General features: G+C 33.3%; 1 protein-coding gene across 1 annotated transcript in view; it reads left to right on the top strand.

Annotated features, from left to right (window-relative positions):
- ASCC3 (activating signal cointegrator 1 complex subunit 3) overlaps positions 1–19,950 on the top strand; it is a 361,738-nt gene that overhangs the window by 66,902 nt on the left and 274,886 nt on the right. The window contains exons 6-8 of the mRNA XM_047858492.1: positions 4,105–4,309; positions 5,028–5,169; positions 5,978–6,103. Of these exons, the coding sequence (XP_047714448.1) occupies positions 4,105–4,309; positions 5,028–5,169; positions 5,978–6,103 (473 nt within the window). The remainder of the gene's footprint in view (positions 1–4,104; positions 4,310–5,027; positions 5,170–5,977; positions 6,104–19,950) is intronic.

Genomic DNA, 19,950 nt, shown 5'->3' with positions numbered 1-19,950 from the left:
TTGGTCTATTATATAATTTAGCGATACCACTTTTTAAAGTATATTTTAGATATGGCAGATTATGAAACAAATACCACAATGCCCTAAATATGCTGTTATGGTAGAGATTCTATTCTGTTTAGGTATGGCATTTTTTTAAATTTTTAAATTTTTTATTTTTTATTTTTTGCTGAAGGTTTGAATAGATATGTTTTTTTTTTTTTCAAGCAACTGCATTTGATATTAACTGTGGGCCAAGTAGTGTTATTTCTTCCCAACTTTTTTATTTTGAAAACTTTCAAACCTAGATAGTACAAGGATAGTACAGTGAACACTTGCATACCTTTGTGTAGATTCGACAGTTAACATTTTGCTTTCTTTCTCTTATTATCCTCTTTACACATGCACTCACTCACATATACATAAACAAACACCTACATTTAACATTTTTGATGAACAGTGGCCTGGAAGTTGCAGACATCATAATATTTCACCTGTAAAATCTTCATCGTACATTTAAGAACAATAGCAGTCTCCTACTAAACTGTAATACAGTTATCATGCTCAGCAAATTGAACATTTATATTGTCATGTATCACATGTATTTAAAAGCCCCAGAAGAATTAGAGTAGTTGAGGAAGACAAAATAATTTAAAAAAATGCTTTGCTTACTGTGATACAACTGATGCTGAACTCAGATTTTAAGTCATAAGCAGGAAACCTGAATTTCTTACTTTTACCCAAATGTTCTTTGCCAGCCTTATATATAGTTTGAAATTTTTAAAAAGTGCCTGGGCATAAAAAATTAGACATCCCTCCCTTCTTCAAATGAATTGGCATTTATCATTTTTTAATGTAAGTTATGTTATCTTTTCCTCACATATATGAGTATGGCACTAAAATGAAGTTACGAAAAGAACTTTGATTTAAATACAAAATTTCTTGGGGCTTTCTTATCCTATACTTTGATTACTGGTAGTTTCCTGGAGTTGTCTTGAGATTTTTAGAAACTTAGAAGAATTGAGTTTAGCCACTTTGTCTTTATGCAAGTTTCGTTGTGCTTTAACTATGTTTATCACTTACAAACTGCCTTGCTCTAAGAAGGCTCTCCCACCTGCTAAAGATACTTATCACACATTGTTGGAAACCACCAGAGTTTAAGAGCATTTAAAATGGGTGTCTGCCAGAAAGAAAGGAATGAATGTAAATATCTAGTCTTGCAGTGTAAATTCTGACAATTTATTGTTTATTTTGTCAGTCTCCTAAGTGTTGATATAGGGATACATATTGATCTCACCTGTTAATAGTGCTAATTTACTTAACAGAAAGTTCAAAATGATTCCAGCTTCACCTGTGGTTTTTTTTTTTTTTTTTTTTTTTTTGGAATTATAGGTGATGAGTTAGTGTTGTCTTGCAGTTTAATTATGTTCATTTTTGTATGACATTTATACACAAATTTTATTCTCTTTGGGTAACTTTTTAGAAGCAACATAGTTTTGAACCCAAAAACAAATATTAGATTTGAATTATTAAAAAAAAAATTTTGAACCATCAATCTGCCCAGAAATATTATCTACTTTTCTCATACTGCTTTTACTCTTTTATTCTAAGCTAGATCATTATTATTGCCACTAAGAGTAGTAATTTTACTATAGAAAAGTGGGGTATTAGTAGGCTTTAACTTTGTCTAAGACTATTGTAAAGAAGCTGACAACCAGCATGTTTCAGATTTTTTTTTCAGTAGAGTTTTTCGTGTACATGGCTTAAACAGATATTTTCCTTTATTTGCAGGGAGGGAGGTGGTATGGAAAGGAAATATTCTTGAAGAAAAGAGTCTTCAGACTCTTATTACTTTATCAGTGTTCTCATCCATTTGTATCTTCTGATCTAATTTTGTGTTGAGGATCCTTCAAAATTCTTTAAAAACTACCAAATTATATTTGCATTCTTTATTAAGCTACTTTAATATGACCATCACATCCCATCCTTTTCTTTATTCCTCCAAAATCGTGGTCTTAGAAGTTGCTTCTTACTATTTATCATTTTCTAGTTTTCATAATGATTTTTTTAAAACTTTTTAATCCAGATGCGCACCACCCATTTTATCTCTTCTGTTTTTATTATAACCAGGAAATGTAGGTGAGAAGTGGGTGGGTAAAGTGGATTGACTGCTAAGGTGAGGATAGTTGTAAATTAAATTCTATTTTTTGGGCTGATGTGAAGAATGTTTACTCCAGGGTGTGTCATAAAATAAAAATTAAGTTAGCTTATGCTATCAAGGACACTGTTTTGAGTAGTTACACAAGATCTTTTTGGTCATGATTACATTCTAAAAGGATACGAGCTTCCACATTCTTCTTCAGTAAAATTTTATAGAATTACTGGTAAACTTATTCATTTCATTTCTACTTTTCAGGCTCTAAAGTTAACTGAACCTACCAAGGAAAACTATACATTTAAACTTTTGCTGCTGTATGACTTACTTTGAAAATTACCTATTATGTTCAGTGTTACAGGATTCCAGTATATTCTCTTTGAGGCTTAAAAAAGCTATTAATGAAGCAGACCTGTTTTCTTCTTATTACATTTGTTTAAAATGTTAATTACGTTAGCATAGCACTTAGAGTGTCATCCAGGGTATTTAGTTTCACACACAGAATCCTTAACATTCATTTATATAATAAATACATAGTGTTATTCACATGGTATTATTCACATTCTACTTAATACAGCACCCAGTGCTTATCACAAGTTCCCTCCTTTGTACCCATCACTCATCTAGCCCATCTCCACCCACCTCCCTTTGTCAAACCTGTCTGTTCTCTACCACTGAAAGTTAATTGGCTACAAACTTAATCATTATAATAGATGTATAAGACTTTACCAAAAAGTAAAATATATATGACCTAGAAAAAAACTTTTTTTCAGAACTGTACTAATATAAAGGAGATCATATCTCATTTCATAGTTTTCATGTGATAAGTCTTTATTTCTCAGTTTCCTTCTTGAGATTTCTAAAACCATTATACAGAGGGGTTACTTCATGTGATTGAGAGTTAAAATGATTTATTCAAAATTACGTATTGAGGTAGTGACAAATGACTGAGAATTGTGAAGATTTGGCTTAAATGAATTAGAAGGCTATTTCGCTATCTTGATGCTTTCTTAATTCCTTCCTTGTTTGGTGTGGGATCTTGGAGTTTAATAAAATAACTTTGTACTGTGCTCCTTCAGAGTATGGACCAAGTTTAGTTCTTTATTGCTTCCTAGCCTAGCAGCAGTGCCTGAAACTAGTAGGTCCCCAATACAGTAAATGTGTATTGATTTGGATTGCTTTCAGCAACATTCCTGTGATTTCCTTTAGGGCCACAGTGAGCCAGGATACTACTACTTCAAAAGATTTAATTAAACATAGAAGGTTAATCCTGTTGGAAGAAAAAAATTTCCTGAATATTGAGTTGACCAAACCACAGGTTTAAATTGGACCTTGTAGATGAAACATTGAACTTTCATTGACCTGATTGTTAGTGGCTCTAGCCATCTTCCCTTGTTTTGTTTTGTTTTTAACTGTATTTCCACGGAAAGGTGGATCACAGTCTTTATTTGCCTGGTCATCTTCTAAATATATCCTGAGCTAATGTTAATAAATTGTATTTCATGTATAAGTGAGTAAAAACATATATTCAATTTAACACAGTAAGGCTGTTACACAGGGAAAAGTTATATCTAATATGTAAAGAATATATTTATTTCATTATTATGTTAACAGTAAGTGCTAATTAGCATTGATAATTATTAAATTTATTGAAATTATGTAAACAAATAATTTCAAAATTATAAAACTGAATTTTTAAGTTCCTGATGTTATGTGTAAGAATTTATGACACTAAACTATGTAGTGTGTATGAAGAAAATATCTACTGACTTTTCTTAACCACTGTCTAATATCGCTTAGATATCACATTAAAAAAAAAACTCTCCATAAAACATACAATTGAATATGACAGTTTTTAAAAAACTGAATTATTAGAGCATTGTGCTATTTTATATTTTGGTGAAGGGGAAAAATGGTTTTCCTAAAGCTTAAACTCATAGAACATGATATTTCTTAAATTTGCTTTGTAGACAATTGCAAAAAAATTTTAGGAGAAAATGCTAAACCTAACTATGGTTGTCAAGTTACCATTCAGTCTGAACAAGAAAAGCAATTAATGAAACAGTATCGTCGTGAAGAAAAAAGAATTGCCAGACGAGAAAAAAAGGCTGGAGAAGATGGAGAAATTGCAGAAGGAGTTATGTGCTTTGATCCTAAGGAATTGCGGATACAAAGGTAATAAAAACCAGAAGCTGAAAGATGCTTCTGTTGTAATTGCTACCTTTATGCATTATTTTTTGGTTAGTCTTAACAATTTAGATAACTCGTACTTCTAGTAAGGTTTTCTTATAAGAACAGAGTTTTGTTGTATGAAAACCTAATTTTCTGGGAAAGAATGCAATGATCTTCTTAATTAGAATATTCTTGGTTACATCTATGTAGGTGAGAATTTTAGATTATAGAAGTAAGCTATTTTGGGTGCTGTGCGCAAACCACTAGGTTAAAATTTGTAAAGCCTACACAGATTTATTTTGATACTTTTGGGTTTTTTTCTAGCTTAATAAGAATACTTTTCTTTGTGTTATTTAGAAGTAGAAAGGAAGAAAAAGAAACAAGAGCATTATGATATTTGTTCTTTAAATTTTGAATACTATTTTTATAAAGGAACTTATACCTTGTTAAACATCTTTGGATTGTGACAAACAAAATTATAAATAAAAAACACTAAGTTAAACTTATCAAATGATGTCATCTAAAAATAGTACCTACAAAATGTGTTAACTCCTATGTAGTTACATTGAAAATGTCAGGATTAATATCTTTCTTTGTGTAATTTAATTTCTTCCACTTCATAATGGAAAGCTACCTGAAATTGTTATTATAGTGACTTTGTACTGGCTTCCTTTTGCTAGATAAAAATTTTGTATTTATCCTACTGTTTTTATATTTACAGAGAGCAGGCACTTATGAATGCTAGAAGTGTTCCAATTCTGAGTAGGCAGAGAGACATGGACGTTGAAAAAATACGTTATCCCCATGTTTATGATTCCCAGGCTGAAGCCATGAGAACATCAGCATTCATTGCTGGTGCAAAGGTATGTCACTGGTATATGACCACTTTGGGATAATAGGTCTATTCTGAGGAAATAACACATAGATTTTTCCTGTGTCTTTTCTGGCTCTTATACTAGTTGATATACTATGCTAACTTTAATTTCAAAATATTGGGGAAAATGAGATAATGCAGTGTATGGAAACTTCTTGACACATATTAGGTACTCAAAATGTATTTGTTCTCTTCCCTTTTGTTATTTATGGAACTTGTATTTTTGAGTTTTAGTGGTTACATCACTTTTTTAATGTTCTTTACACTATGTATATGGCACAGTTTTCCTAGCAACACAAGTATATTTGTCTTCAGGATACCATCTAATCAATATATACTTAAAACTCATTAACATAATATGGTCTGTGTGTTATATGAGAGATCCAGTATATGAATAATTTGTGTGTGTGTGTGGTTTTTTGGTTTGTTTTTGTTTTGTTTAAGCTTGTTTTTCTTTAAAAAAATATTTTTGGGGGAGACAGAGAGACAGAGTGCAAGCAGGGGAGGGGCAGAGAGAGAGGGAGACGCAGAATCTGAAGCAGCTCCAGGCTCCGAACTGTCAGCACAGAGTGCAGCAGGATCATGACCTGGGCCAAAGTCTGACGCTTAACCCACTGAGCTACCCAGGCACCCTTGTTTTTCTTTAAACTAGCTAAATTTATTTACCACTGCTATGTCTAAAGACATTAGTGTTCTCTTTCTCTCTTTCTCTTTCTTTCTCTTTCTCTCTAATTAAATAATCTCTACCAGAGCAATTGTTTGTATTATTATTTAATTTTAATTTTTGATGTTTATAGATGATTTTACCAGAAGGAATTCAAAGAGAGAATAACAAGATGTATGAAGAAGTAAAGATTCCCTATAGTGAACCAATGCCAGTTGGCTTTGAGGAAAAACCAGTTTATATCCAAGACTTAGATGAGGTGAGATGATCATTTTATAAAGTTGTTATTTTTGGTGCTTGGTATGTTTTCTGAATAGATTTTTATTTAAAAAATTATTTTTAAAAGTTAGTAGTTGGCTAATATAGTAGAGAGCTATATGCAGTTAGTTACTAAAAATTTACAATAGGGGAGTTTAAACCTTAAAAAGTCATTCCTTCACACATTAAACATTTTTGTGTATATATTTCTGTAATTTCATGTTTATTTTGGCTATTTCAGCTAATATTTGGTTTAACCCATGTAGGCGGGCTTAGACTGTTTTAAAGGATTCGTGTATTGATATATCAAATGGTCAGTCTATAAAATAATAGAATGCTATTTGAGGAGGGGATCAAATTCTAAACTATTTACTTTTTTCTCAGCTTTTAAATTTTGAGTAATTTCAAACATATGGAAAAGTCACATAAATAGTATTATCCATATATCTTTTATCTTCATTTACCATTTGTCAAAATTTTGCCATATTTGCTTTATCTCAAAATAAATATTTCTTAATTTACTTTTAGATTTGCTTAAATTGTTCAACTTGTGATTTATTATTTTCCTGAATTTTTAGAGTTTTAATAACATAGTTTTAGGAAGGAATTATTTATAATTTTTACTTCTGCTTAAATTGTGAGGGTTTGAGAAATTTTCATTATAAAGCTATGTAGAGAAATAATCATTCCCTTAAGTAAACTTATCAAGTAGTGCCAATCCAGGATATATTGGAAACTCAGTATACTCATTGTAGTTAAAACAGTGCTGTAGTAAACTTGTATGGCCCTTAGAAGGAACATACAGAAATATAAATTATATCGAGTGTTGTGTCCTAGTGGTTTTAGAGAACATCAATATATTGAGAGTGCTAGTCTGACTTAGTATTTAAAGTTATTTGAATGATTTCTAGTAATAGGGCATTGTTAGATAAATTGTAATGCAGATTAATGACTAACTTTGTAATCAGGTGTTCTTGGGATCAGATTTATTGAATTGTATGTAAATCGAAGTGAAAATTGTTCAGATAGTCTTTTAAAATGTATTTGAAAACATCTTAATTAGGGTACATATTTGTCAGAATTTAGTTCTGCATATAATTTACTTAGCAAATCTGTGGAGTGTAATTAAAGTTTACACTGAAGGGAAAATTACATTGAAGGTAAAATTGAAGTTTTTGGTGATCAGCATCATAGGGAAAGTCCAAATTCATGAAGTTTTAGAGTGCACAGGAGGCTATAGGAAAAGAATTAGTATATTGAAGCTAACTTCTTCTTTTTCTTTACTTTTTTTTAAATGTTTATTTACTTTTGAGAATGCATGAGCGGGGAAGGGGCAGGGAGAGGGAGACAGAATCTGAAGCAGGCTCCAGGCTCCAAGCTATCAGCCCAGAGTCTGAGGCGGAGCTCGAACCCACAAACCGTGAGATCATGACCTGAGCCATAGTTGGAAGCTCAACCGACTGAGCCACTCAGGTGCCCCGAAGCAAACTTCCTAAGTTTACAATCAAAGCAAACATGAGTGTAGGAGGGCATATCATCTTATCCCTTTTTATAAGAGGAGACAGTTCTCCCCATAGTTTTTTTTTTTTTTTATCAGCTCCTCAATACTCACCTGCACCAAATGCATCCATGCATACCTAAAATATGCACTTTATTTGAAGAAAAATGGCAAAGATGTAAGATACCTGAAGAGTATTCATGTAGAGAGTGAGGGTGTGATCATGTAGAGTATTTCATGTAGGCAGCGTTGATAATGGGTGAGGACCTCTGATCAGTATCTCTTCAACCTTAGAGTTAAGAACACAGTTTCAATCAAATATATATCAATTAATGGTTATCAAACAGTTTCAGTCAAATATGTTGGTTATTGAGGCTTGAAGTATATAATCCAACACTTTTGGCACTTGTCTGCATCCTAGGTTGCTTATTTTCTGTGTACTGTGGGATCTTGTCATCTGGGTATTAAACTCACTGAGAAATCAAATATATACATAAGCATGTGCTAAATTGAAAAAAGAATTCTTAATTTAGTTTAAGGTATACCAATTATTTAAAGTATACATATTATTTAAAGCTAACCTTTTCTGTCACCAAAATGAAGTTCCTTTATATATATTTATATATGTGTATGAGTGTGTAATTTATATGTAGTCATTCAGAAATACCAAATAATGGAGGCAAGCAAAAAGAACAGCATAAAAAATAACCACAGCCAACCAGAATTAACTACATTCTACACATATGTGTGCATTTTATTTTGTTTTATAAAATGGCATTATATCACACATACTGTTTGTGTCTATTTGTATATTTATCTACATACATCTTTCCATGTCAGCAAACATATCTGCAGCATCATTTATAATCACCATACAGTATTCCATTTTATACCTTTATTACTTTTAAACTGATTCCTTTTTGTTACAGTTTTAAGTTGTTTTCTAGAGTAAGTTTATATATTAGACTAAAATTGTAATTTTATATTGCTGGGTTTCATCCTCTGCATCAGAATTATCTGTAGATCTTTTTCAAAATCCAAGTGACTTGGCTTCTATAAAATTAAAGTCTCTTGAGAAGGGTCCAGGTACCTGTATTTTGAAGATGATTTTTGAGCACTGTAGGTGATTCTGAAATACAGCAGGACATAATTTTGTACATAATTCTTTTTAAACCTTACCAGTCATTATAAGCATTATCATCATTGAAGTTTATTTTGTTTTGTGTATTAAATATTAACATTTTTCATGTGAAAAAATTAACATTCATTGTATAATGAATGAATCAGGCTTCTTATTTTTCTTTCATATTTATTTCCAAATAAATACTTTGTTCATTTTAATTTAGGTTATAAGAGTAAGAGTTTTCCTAAATGGGTTAATTTCATCTACAACCTTAATGTTTGTTTGCTGTGTAATGTAATATATTTATGGGTTCCATGGATTAGGATCTGGACATCAGTGGGGATCATTATTCTGCCTACCACACATGAGAGTTTAGCTTTTCTTCCATTGAAGAATATCAGTGTTGTTAAGAGTTTTTGGCTATTACAAAGTGCGTAATTCTCCTTAGGCTGCCATAACCACAGCCGGGGTAGCTTAAACAATGAACATTTATTTTTTCACAGTTTTGGAAGTTAGAAATCCCAGAAAAAGGTGCTGATAGATTTAGTTTCCAGTGAAGACTCTCTTCCTGGCTTGCAGACAGGCACTTTCTCACTGTGCTCCCATGGCTTTACATGGGCTCTTCTCTGTATTGTGTCTCTTCCTCTTAAAGGACACCAGCTTTATTGGATTAGGACTTCCCTCAGATTACCTTATTTAACTTTGTTACTTTCCTAAAGGCTCTGTCTCCAAACACTGTAACACTGGGAGTTAAGGCTTTAATTTATGTACTTAAATTATAAGATGAAACCTAATTCCATCAATAAGATGGATAAAGCTGCTCTAGACATTGGTATACAGGTTTTTATGTGAACAAAAGTTTTCATTTCTTTGGACTAGATGCCTGAGAGTGCAATTGTTGGGTCATTATTGTAGCTGCATAGTTAGTTTTTTTAAGGAAAACTACCACACTGTTTTCTGGGGAACATTTTATATTCCCACCAGCAATCCAGTATGATTCAGTTTCTCCACGTATTCACCAGCATTTGGTCTTATCGCTATTTTTATTTTAGCCATTTTAATTTATATTTTTATGTTTTATTTATATCTATATGTATACTTTAACCATTCTGATAGAGTGTAGAGATTTCTCATTGTGGTTTTAATTTTCACTTTTATAAGCAGTAATAATAATTAGATAATACATTCAAATGCAAATGTCATTATAAGTACATAAGTAAATCGTTTGATGTCATGTAGCTTTACATAATGATCCCACCAGATGTCATTAGCATGAGTAGTAATTTAGACCTCAGGAAAAAATATAGGTGTTAGCAGAATGTTAGCTTAGTGGATGCCTTTGTTGGCTTGGATCTTTTTTATATAAGGTAGAATCAATATATATCAGGAATAGTACTCTTGAAGATGGTATCTTTCTCTTTTTACTGACATCATAATTGCATGCCATTCCTAACAGTCCTACAGAACTATAGATAAAATGCTTTTATATCCTTTCTTGACTGAATGTCACATCAGATAATTGTGTCCTGTTTGCAACGCAAAGTTGAAGGTTGAAAGTAGAACTGTTGCAGAAGAGAGAAATGCTGAGCACCTGAGTTAAGAAAGTGGCATCCTACATGAAAAATGGGATAATGGAGAATAATTTAGGTACCAGTATATATAAGATCTGATGACTGATTAAATGAGAGGGGATGAAGCAGAGAGAAGACTCCAGAATGACATCCAAGTTTTTGTTTGAATCTAGAATGATATCCGGGCGTCATGGGTGAGTGATAGTGCCATTTACCAAGCTGAGGAATAGAAGAAAAGGAAAGGCTTGTATATGTTAAGTTTAGGAGGCAATACACCATGTTAGTTAAGAGCAGAGCCTCTGATTCCAGGCTGACCTAGTTTGACTTGGACCCCCCACTTTCTAGCTGTGAGACTTTGGGCGAGTTACTGTCCTCTCTGAAATCCAGTTTTCATTTGTAGAATTGGGATAATAGAACCTCCCTTATAGTTTAATGGTGAGAATTAATATATGTAAAACATGTTGAAGAGTGTTGCATATTTAATACATTTTAGCTAAAATATTAGCTTAAAATGAAAAGTGTAGTGATGAAAACTAGCATTGGCAGATAAGTGTACGGATAAAATGAAAAGACTTATTGTTACTTTGGAAATTATATTTATTAAATAAATTACTTCTGTGTTCATTTATGCTATTCAGCTATTCTTTCATTCCAACATATGTAGAGTATTATTGGATGCTATCATACAAGATCAGGAAGAACTAAACTCATAGTCATTCTATTAAGACATCGAGAGTGGTTTCTAATTAATTGATAGCAGTTAAAGAAACCAGTCATTATAATTATTGACATCTGTGGTTATTCAAGTCAGACATTTTGAAAAAAGTCAAATAGAATAAATATAAAAAGTATTGCTGGGGCATTTGGGTGGCACGGTCAGTTAAGTGTCCACCTCTTAATTTCGGTTAGGGCATGATCTCAAGGTTCATGAGTTCGAGCCCCACATTGGTCTTTGCACAAGTGCAGAGGCTGCTTGGGATTCTCTCTCTCCCCCTCTCTCTGTCTGCCCCTCACCCACTTTTGCTCCCTTGAAAGAAATAAACTTTAAGAAAAATGTATTACTTTTCTTTTGGTTTTATTTGGTTTTCTGAACCCGAGCTGGGGATCTTAAAGTCAGAGTTTGTTGACATGGTTTGATTCAATCAGATTATAAAGGCAAGAAAGCTAAATAAGCACCCAGAAAAACACTTTAGAGTGTGGATCTTTTTCATGAGACCACTTTGAAAAGGATGAAATGTTGCTAAAACCTGGACATGTCCCAAAGCCTTTCCTGAAACAGCTCACAAGGCTGGTTATTACACTGTCAAGCATATCATCAGTTTCATCAGAAGCATGGCCTTGAATCACTCCTTGCCTTTTTAAGAGGTGGTATCAAGAAATAATAAAATATAAAGTTGAAAGTTGAAAAGTGAGTTTACAATCTTTTTTACACTGATAGCAATCTTAGCAAAGAGTATTTCATTAAATTTCATGGGGAAAGAAATGATGTAGCACAAATTAAATTTCTACTCATTTTGTCAAATTCTAATTTCCCTTGATACATGCCTACCATCACCTGGAGACTGGAGCCATGTGAATCCTGATGCTAATATATTTGTTTGCTAGTTTTTTGAGCACGTATTAGCATTAAAACAAACAAATGAACAAACAGACATGTAAATGTAGACTACTTATGCATCTTTATAAACCCCACAATACATTGTTATTCTCTTTTTGCTTTAACAGTCTTTTTAAGATATTAAGATTTCTAATAATAACAAAAAAAGTTTTTTTTTAATACTTGTGCACCTATCAGGTACCTTTTATGCTTTTGTCTAGATCCAGAGTTCCATCTAGTATTCATTTCTTAGAGTGCAAGTTTGTTGACGAATTCTTTCAGCTTTATATGTCTGAATAAAAATCTTCATTTTGTCTTGTTCTTGAAAGATATTTCATTTGATATAGATTCCAGTTTGAGGCACCTGGGTGGCTCAGTCAGTTGAATATCTGTCTGACTCTTGATTCGGCTCAGATCATGATTCCAGGGTTGCAGGACTGAGCCCCACTTCAACTACATACTGAGTGCAGAGTCTGCTTAAGATTCCCTCTCTCTATTTCTTTCTTTCTCTCTCTCTCTCTCTCTCTCTCTCTCTCTCTCTCTCTCTGCCTCCCTCCCTCTCCCTCTCTCTCTCTCCCTCTCTCCCCTCCCCTGCTCACACACCATCTCTCTCTATATATATAAAATAAAATAAAGTTAAATTTAATTTAATTTAAAGTAAAGTAAAATTTAGAATTCCAGGTTGACAATTTCTTTTTTTTTTTGGTCAGTCCTTCTAGATGTAGCTGCATTGTCTTCTTATGTTGTTTCTGATAAGAAGTATACTCTCATTCTTAATCCTCTATGTCATGTGCTTTTTTTTTTTTTTCTGGTTGATTTTTAAGATTTCTTTTTTATTGGTTTTAGGCATTTTGATTATGATATGACTTTATATTAGCTTTCTGTTGTCATACAAGAAATTACCAAAAATTAGTGATTTAAAACATCCATTTGTTATCTCAGAGTTCTGAAAGTCTGATTTGGGTAGGCTTGACTGGGATCTCTGTTCCTGGTTTTATAAGGGTGAAACTATTGTGTTGGCCAGGCTGAAGGGGAAGGATTCCCTTACAAGGTCATTCAGATTGTTGGCCATATCCACTTTGTAGGGGTTGTAGAACTGAGGTTCCTGATTCTTTTCTGTCTGTTGTTCTTAGCTCCTAAAGACTACTCACCTTCTCTGGCATATGGCTCACTCCAGCTTCACAGCCAACAAGGGAGTATCAATTTCCCATGTGCTCTAAATCCTTGACTTCATGTGGCAGTGAAAAAACTCTGACTTTAAAAGATTTGTGTGATTAGGTCAGATTCACCCAGATAATCTTCCTTACTAAAGGTCAGCTGTTTCATATAGCATAATGGAATCATGGAAATAACGTCCATCATATTCAAAGTTCTGGGATTTATGCAGGGAGTTATGCTGTGGAGTGGTGGCAGGGATTGAGGAGGAAATCTTGAGAGCCAGTTTAGGATTCTGCCTACCACTGCCTCGATGTGGTTTTCTTCCAGTGTTTTGTTGAAGCATTGGTTAAGCATCTTGGATCTGTGGGTTTCTGGTCTTCATCATGTGGGAAATTTCTAACCATTATTTTTTAATTTTTTTACCCCATCTTCCCTTTCAGGAAGTCTTACACAGATAAATTAGGGTTCCTGAAACAGTCACACAGCTTACTGATGTTCTATTAACTTTTGCTTTGTTTTATTTATTTATTTTTTGAAATTTTTCTATCTTCAGGTTTCATTTTGGGTGATTTCTATTGCCTTGTCTTAAAATTCGGTCTTTTTTTCTGCAGTGTCTAAAATACTGTTCATTGCATTCAGTGTATTTTTCATGTAGCATGTAGAGTTTTATCTCTAATGAGTTTGTTGTTGTTGTTGTTGTTTTATCTTCTGTGCTTCCACTTGCACAATCATTTCTGTAGGGGTCAGCAAACTTTCTGTAAGGATGGTAATTATTTTAGACTTTTGGACCATACAAGGTGTCTGTTCAATACTCATTATTGTTTTCTTTTTTATTAAAATACCTTTTCAAAATGTAATGACCATTCTTATAGTCTATAAAAACCAAACCAAACCGAAATAAAACAAGCAAACAACAGATGTCTGGCCAGATTTGACACACAAGCTGTTAATTTGCTGACCTTTGCCCTAGTTCCTTGAAGAGTGTGTCATTTGTATTATTTCTTGATTTGTTTTAGTTGATCAATTTTTTTTTATCATAATGTGTTTTTCTGCTTTTTAGCATGCATGGTCATTTTTTTTTTTTATGAATACCAAACATAATGATTTTACCTTGTTGAGTACCAGATATTTTTGTATTCTTATAGTCTTGAGTTTTTTCTTGGGATATAGCTAAGTTACTTTAGATCAGTTTGATCTTTTCAGGTCTTCTCAAATTTCTTAGGTGGGCCAAAGCAACATTTAAAGGCTAGTTTTCCCCCACTAATAAGACATAGCTCTTCTGAGCAGAGAACATAATTCCCAGTTAAATAAGAGGTTTTCCACTATGGTTGGTAAAAACAGGAGCTGTTCTAGACCCTACGGGGTGAAGTTTGAGTTTGCTTCCTCCAGTCCATTTAAGTGGTTCTTTCCCCTACCTTGGGCACTTTTCTCATATGCTTGTGCTCTTTGGAGATCTCTGGAATTATCAATTCTCTCTTTCTGATTATATATATATTTTACAATAAAAATATCTCCCAAATGGAGAAATTCAGCTTTAAGGGAATGAAGTAGGCCGTGAAGCTTTATTCCATCAAAGCTCATGAAATCCCTGTGTTTTAACAGAATCTTCAGTGTTTATCTATGGATTTTATTTTTCTTTTTGAAACAAAAGCAGCAGATAAATCTGGAAATTAAGAATTCTAGCAAGTTAGAAGGTATGTTTTCCCCTTTTCTCTGGAGGAGGCCAAAAGTTTATTGCATTCCAAGTTGTTATCAAAGGAAGGAAAAAATCCTGTTTTCAGTTATAAATTATTAGAAAAGTGAGATCTGTACTCTGAAGTAGGTCTTAAGTAAAATGAGAAAAGAAAAATGAGTTGATTCCACCCCTTCTTTTCCCATTCCTTACTTATAATAGTGGTTTGCACTGGACACCCCTCAGCTCCCCACCATCCTTCCTAAAAGATATTTAGCAATATCTGGAGACATTTTTGGTTGTCACGACTAAGAGGGTACTGGCATCTAGTAAATAGAAGCCAGGATACTGCTGAACATTCCACAGTGCACATGACAGTCTTGGGGACATTTACGAAAATGTCAATGATGCCAAGATTTAGAGACCCCAATAGAAAGAGCCATCTAAGACCCTCTGGGGTTTGATACCTGGAACCTTGGTTCCTTTTTTTTTTTTTTTAATAAGTATTTTCTAAGCATTGAATAGATCTAAAAATATTACAAAATAGGATTATTAAAAACTTTTAATTTGTAATCACTCCCTTCCTAAGCTTCTTTGATATTGTTGTCACATATTTTAGTTCTATCTTGTTTTAGTTTTATACCAGATATTGTTATTACTGCTATTATTGTAATTGCAGTCAGTAATTATTTGGATTTACCTATATATTTTGCTGTTTCTTAATTCCATCAGTGTGTTCATGTTCTGTGACTTTTCCGTGCCTGAACTGGCAAAATCTCTTAATTTTTGTTAATTGAAAATGCATTTATTTTATCTGTGTTCTTGAAAGATATTTTTGCTGGTAATAGAATTCTAAGTCCATAGCTGTTTTCTCATAGCACACTAAAGATATTATTCTACCACATCATATCTTAAAACATGAAAGATGTTATTATATCATCTGCTTTTCTTTCCCACACTCCCCCCCCCCCCAGGGAGAATTCTACCAGATATTTATTTTTATTTTTTTAATTTAATTTTTTATTTTTTTAAGTTTACATCCAAATTAGCATATAGTGCAACAATGATTTCAGAAATAGATTCCTTAGTGCCCCTTACCCATTTTGTCCGTCCCCCTTCCCACAACCCCTCCAGCAACCCTCAGTTTGTTCTCCATATTTATGAGTCTCTTCTGTTTTGTCCCCCTCCCTGCTTTTATATTATTTTTGTTTCCCTTCCCTTATGTTCATCTGTTGTGTCTCTTAAAGTCCTCATATGAGTGAAGTCCTATGATTTTTTACTTTCTCTGACTGACTAATTTCACTTAGCATAATATCCTCCAGTTTCATCCACATAGTTGCACATGGCAAGATTTCATTCTTTTTGATTGCTTAGTAATACTCCATTGTATATATATACCACATCTTCTTTATTCATTCATCCATCAATGGACATGTGAGCTTTTTCCATACTTTGGCTATTGTTGATAGTGCTGCCATAAACATGGGGGTGCACACCGGTATTTCGTGGATAAATGCCTAGTAGTGCAATTGCTGGGTTGTAAGGTAGTTCTATATTTAGCTTTTTTTTTTTTTTTTTTTTTTTTAATTTTTTTTTTTTTCAACGTTTATTTATTTTTGGGACAGAGAGAGAGACAGAGCATGAACGGGGGAGGGGCAGAGAGAGAGGGAGACACAGAATCGGAAACAGGCTCCAGGCTCCGAGCCATCAGCCCAGAGCCTGACGCGGGGCTCGAACTCACGGACCGCGAGATCGTGACCTGGCTGAAGTCGGACGCTTAACCGACTGCGCCACCCAGGCGCCCCTATATTTAGCTTTTTGAGGAACCTCCATAATGTTGTCCAGAGTGGCTGCACCAGCTTGCATTGCCACCAACAATGCAAAAGAGATCCTCTTTCTCCACATCCTCACCAACATCTGTTGTTGCCTGAGTTGTTAATGTTAGCCATTCTGACAGGTTTAAGGTGGTATCTCATTGTGGTTTTGATTTGTATTTCCCTGATGATGAGTGATGATGAGTGATGTTGAGCATTTTTTCATGTGTCGGTTGGTCATCTGGGTGTCTTCTTTGGAGAAGTGTCTATTCATGTCTTTTGCCCATTTCTTCACTGGATTATTTGTTTTTTGGGTGTTGAGTTTGATCAGTTCTTTATAGATTTTGGATACTAACCTTTTATCTGATATGTTGTTTGTGAATACCTTCTCCCATTCCATTGGTTGCCTTTTACTTTGCTGATTGTTTCCTTCGTTGTGCAGAAGCTTTTTATTTTGATGAGGTCCCAGTAGTTAATTTTTGCCTTTGTTTCCCTTGCCTCTGGAGACATGTTGAGTAAGAAGTTGCTGCGGCCAAGATCAAAGAGGTTTTGCCTGCTTTCTCCTCGAGGATTTTGATGGCTTCCTGTCTTACATTTAGGTCTTTCATCCATTTTGAGTTTATTTTTATGTATGGTGTAAGAAAGTGGTCCATGTTCATTCTTCTACATGTCGCTGTCCAGTTTTCCCAGCACCACTTGCTAAAGAGACTATCTTTATTCCATTGGATATTCTTTCCTGCTTTGTCAAAGATTAGTTGGCCATACGTTTGTGGGTCCTTTTCTGGGTTCTTTATTCTGTTCCATTGATCTTTTTTTTTTTTTTTTGAGACATCTGCAATCAATCTAATTTAGGTGTTTTTTTGTTTTTGTGTGTTTGTTTTTGAAGTAAGTTTTCTCTCTGGCTTCTTTTAAGCATGATCTCATGGTTTGTAGGATCGAGCTCTGCATGGGGCTCTGTGCTGTCAGCTTGGGGTTCTCTCCCTGTCTCTCTGCCCCTTCCCTTGACATTTTTCATACACCTGTAACTTGACAGACATTGTTAAAAATGAAGAAAGAAATACAGAGTATTTCCCCCCTCTCCAGGAACTTGCACTATAGCTGGGGACATAAGAAGACATCTGTGCTGAATATTTACAAACAATATACTGTGGAATGCAGTAAGCACAAAGTCCATGATGCAAATTTAATCCATTTTATATAGATGGCAAAGGGGTTAGTGCAGGCTATAGCTCTTTTGACAATTTCTTGAAGAAAAGGAGACTTGAGTTGTTCCTTGACTGCTGTGATCTGGAGGAATTGAGCCTTATCTGAACATTGACAATGAATTTAGCATTGTTTTTTGTAAGAGAGCTGGTGTGGGTTATACAGAGGAAGAAGCATTTCTTGATTTTGTAATGAAAACTTTGTGTGGATCTGGTATGAAATATTAGAGATTATGTCTTGTCCATATTACTTTTTCCATAGAACTTTAAAATGGTATTTCTGTTATAAAAACTTGTTCACTGTCAGGAGGGCCACTATTTTACAATTATTGTGTGAAGTATTACTATGGAAACTGTAAGGAGAAAGTTAAAAATTTCTCAGCTTACTCTCAAAAGTAATTAGGGATTTTGTTGTATTCAGACTGCTATGTGTGAAAAGCATGCTTTTGATATACTATATTTTCTTGCTTTGGAGGTCAGTAAAGGTTCATTATGTAAAAGTTTGCTCTATTGGATAGCTTTCTTATAAAGTTATAAATAAGATACTTTTATTTATTTGTGACTCCCAGCAAGTATTTAAATTATTTGCTTAAAAAGTAAGGTTTAGTTGTTTTGAAAGTGTACTATCGTTCAAATATATGAAACAGCTAGGTCTCATTTGAAGGGAAATTATGTCTATATTTTTCCTTATAAAGAATTAATTTTATCTGTATGCCCTGAACTTCTTCAGGATTGTAGTATGATAAAGTCTTCTGGGAACACTTGCAAACAGCTAACTAGGTACAGAGCATCAGCTACTTAAAAAAAACCTACTAAACTAGAAAGAGTTATAACTAACATCTGCACCTCTAGCTAGGAGAAATCTAACAACATAACTTTCTTTATGACCTACACTTTATTGATTTTATGGTAAGAAATTAGAAGAGAGATTAAAAGCCTCAAGCATATTGTGCTTTCCCATGATGATAATTTTAGAACTCAAATGAATTCAGAAGTCTGAAAAGTAGATGACTTCAACTTGTAATGTGAGAATTTCAAATTACTTTAGAAATAGACTTAGTCCATATCTTCCAATATATCTATGCATTGTGTTTACACAGACCTCTTATGATAAACAGAAATGTTTGGTATGATTGTTGCTATTTATAGATTTTTATTATTTTTCTCTGGAAATATGCATGGATTGGTTATCATTCATCAATAATTATTTCTTTAGCTCCTGATTGATACAAGGCATTATGCTTGGGAGGTATGATAGGCACAAAGCAGTGTAGAATTATGATCCTGCCTTTAAAGGGACTTTATCCAGTTAGGTAAGTAGAACTGAGGTTAAATTTCACCTTTCACCGTTGGCACATTTTGTCATGTGGATTGAGTTACATAGCACCTCCAAATTTCAGTTTTTCTCATCAGACTATTTATTTTAAAGATTATATAAGTCAACACAGAAAATGTGTAGTGGTGTCTGTGATACATTTTAAATTATCACTAAATTCCCAGCCTGAGTAATAATTATGTAAACTGTTATCACATTGATAACTGGGCTTTTTGCTGTTTTATCTAACTGGGTACACTTTGAGTCTTTCTGTTAAGATATATTGATAAGGTTGGAATTATTTTGGTATAAATAACTTTTCAAAATTACTCAAAGATGAATATTGAAGGAATATAGAAAATAGTTCTAAATTAATAAAGATAAAGTAAAATGACTCATTTCTTTAGTTAATACTGTGCATTTCATTAGGTATCTTATATTTCCCTTTTTTAAGCGTAATTCCCTCTTATAACCCTGAAAGCAAGTTTAGAGAGGGCAAGTTTAAATTTCATCCAGTGGTGCAAGTATGACAGTGACTAAACATAGGCTATTTTACCTTTTTACATCCTCAACAAGCTGTTACATTGTTGATCAACTTCATGAGAATAATAATTATATGTTGGAGTAATTTTAAATATATCGGGGGAAATCATTATATAAAGATGTCTCAATGTATTCTTAAGCAATCTATATAATATCATGTTTTATTACATAATTTTTATGATTTCTTCCTTAAAATGTTTTGATTTTCCTTTCAAATTTTTACATACTATACAAGAGGTTGAAGCAAAACATTTGTCTTTTAGGGACCCCCTTACTAACTGTATGCCTTCTAACTTGATACATGTTTTAAACAAGTTTTTCTGAGTAAAATGCACTTTGTTCTTTCCAGAGTAGG

Source organism: Prionailurus viverrinus, chromosome B2, assembly GCF_022837055.1.
Source record: "Prionailurus viverrinus isolate Anna chromosome B2, UM_Priviv_1.0, whole genome shotgun sequence".
Classification (NCBI taxonomy): domain Eukaryota; kingdom Metazoa; phylum Chordata; class Mammalia; order Carnivora; family Felidae; genus Prionailurus; species Prionailurus viverrinus.
The sequence above is the reverse complement of the archived record's forward strand: the minus strand, read 5'-3'. Positions and strand labels throughout refer to the sequence as shown.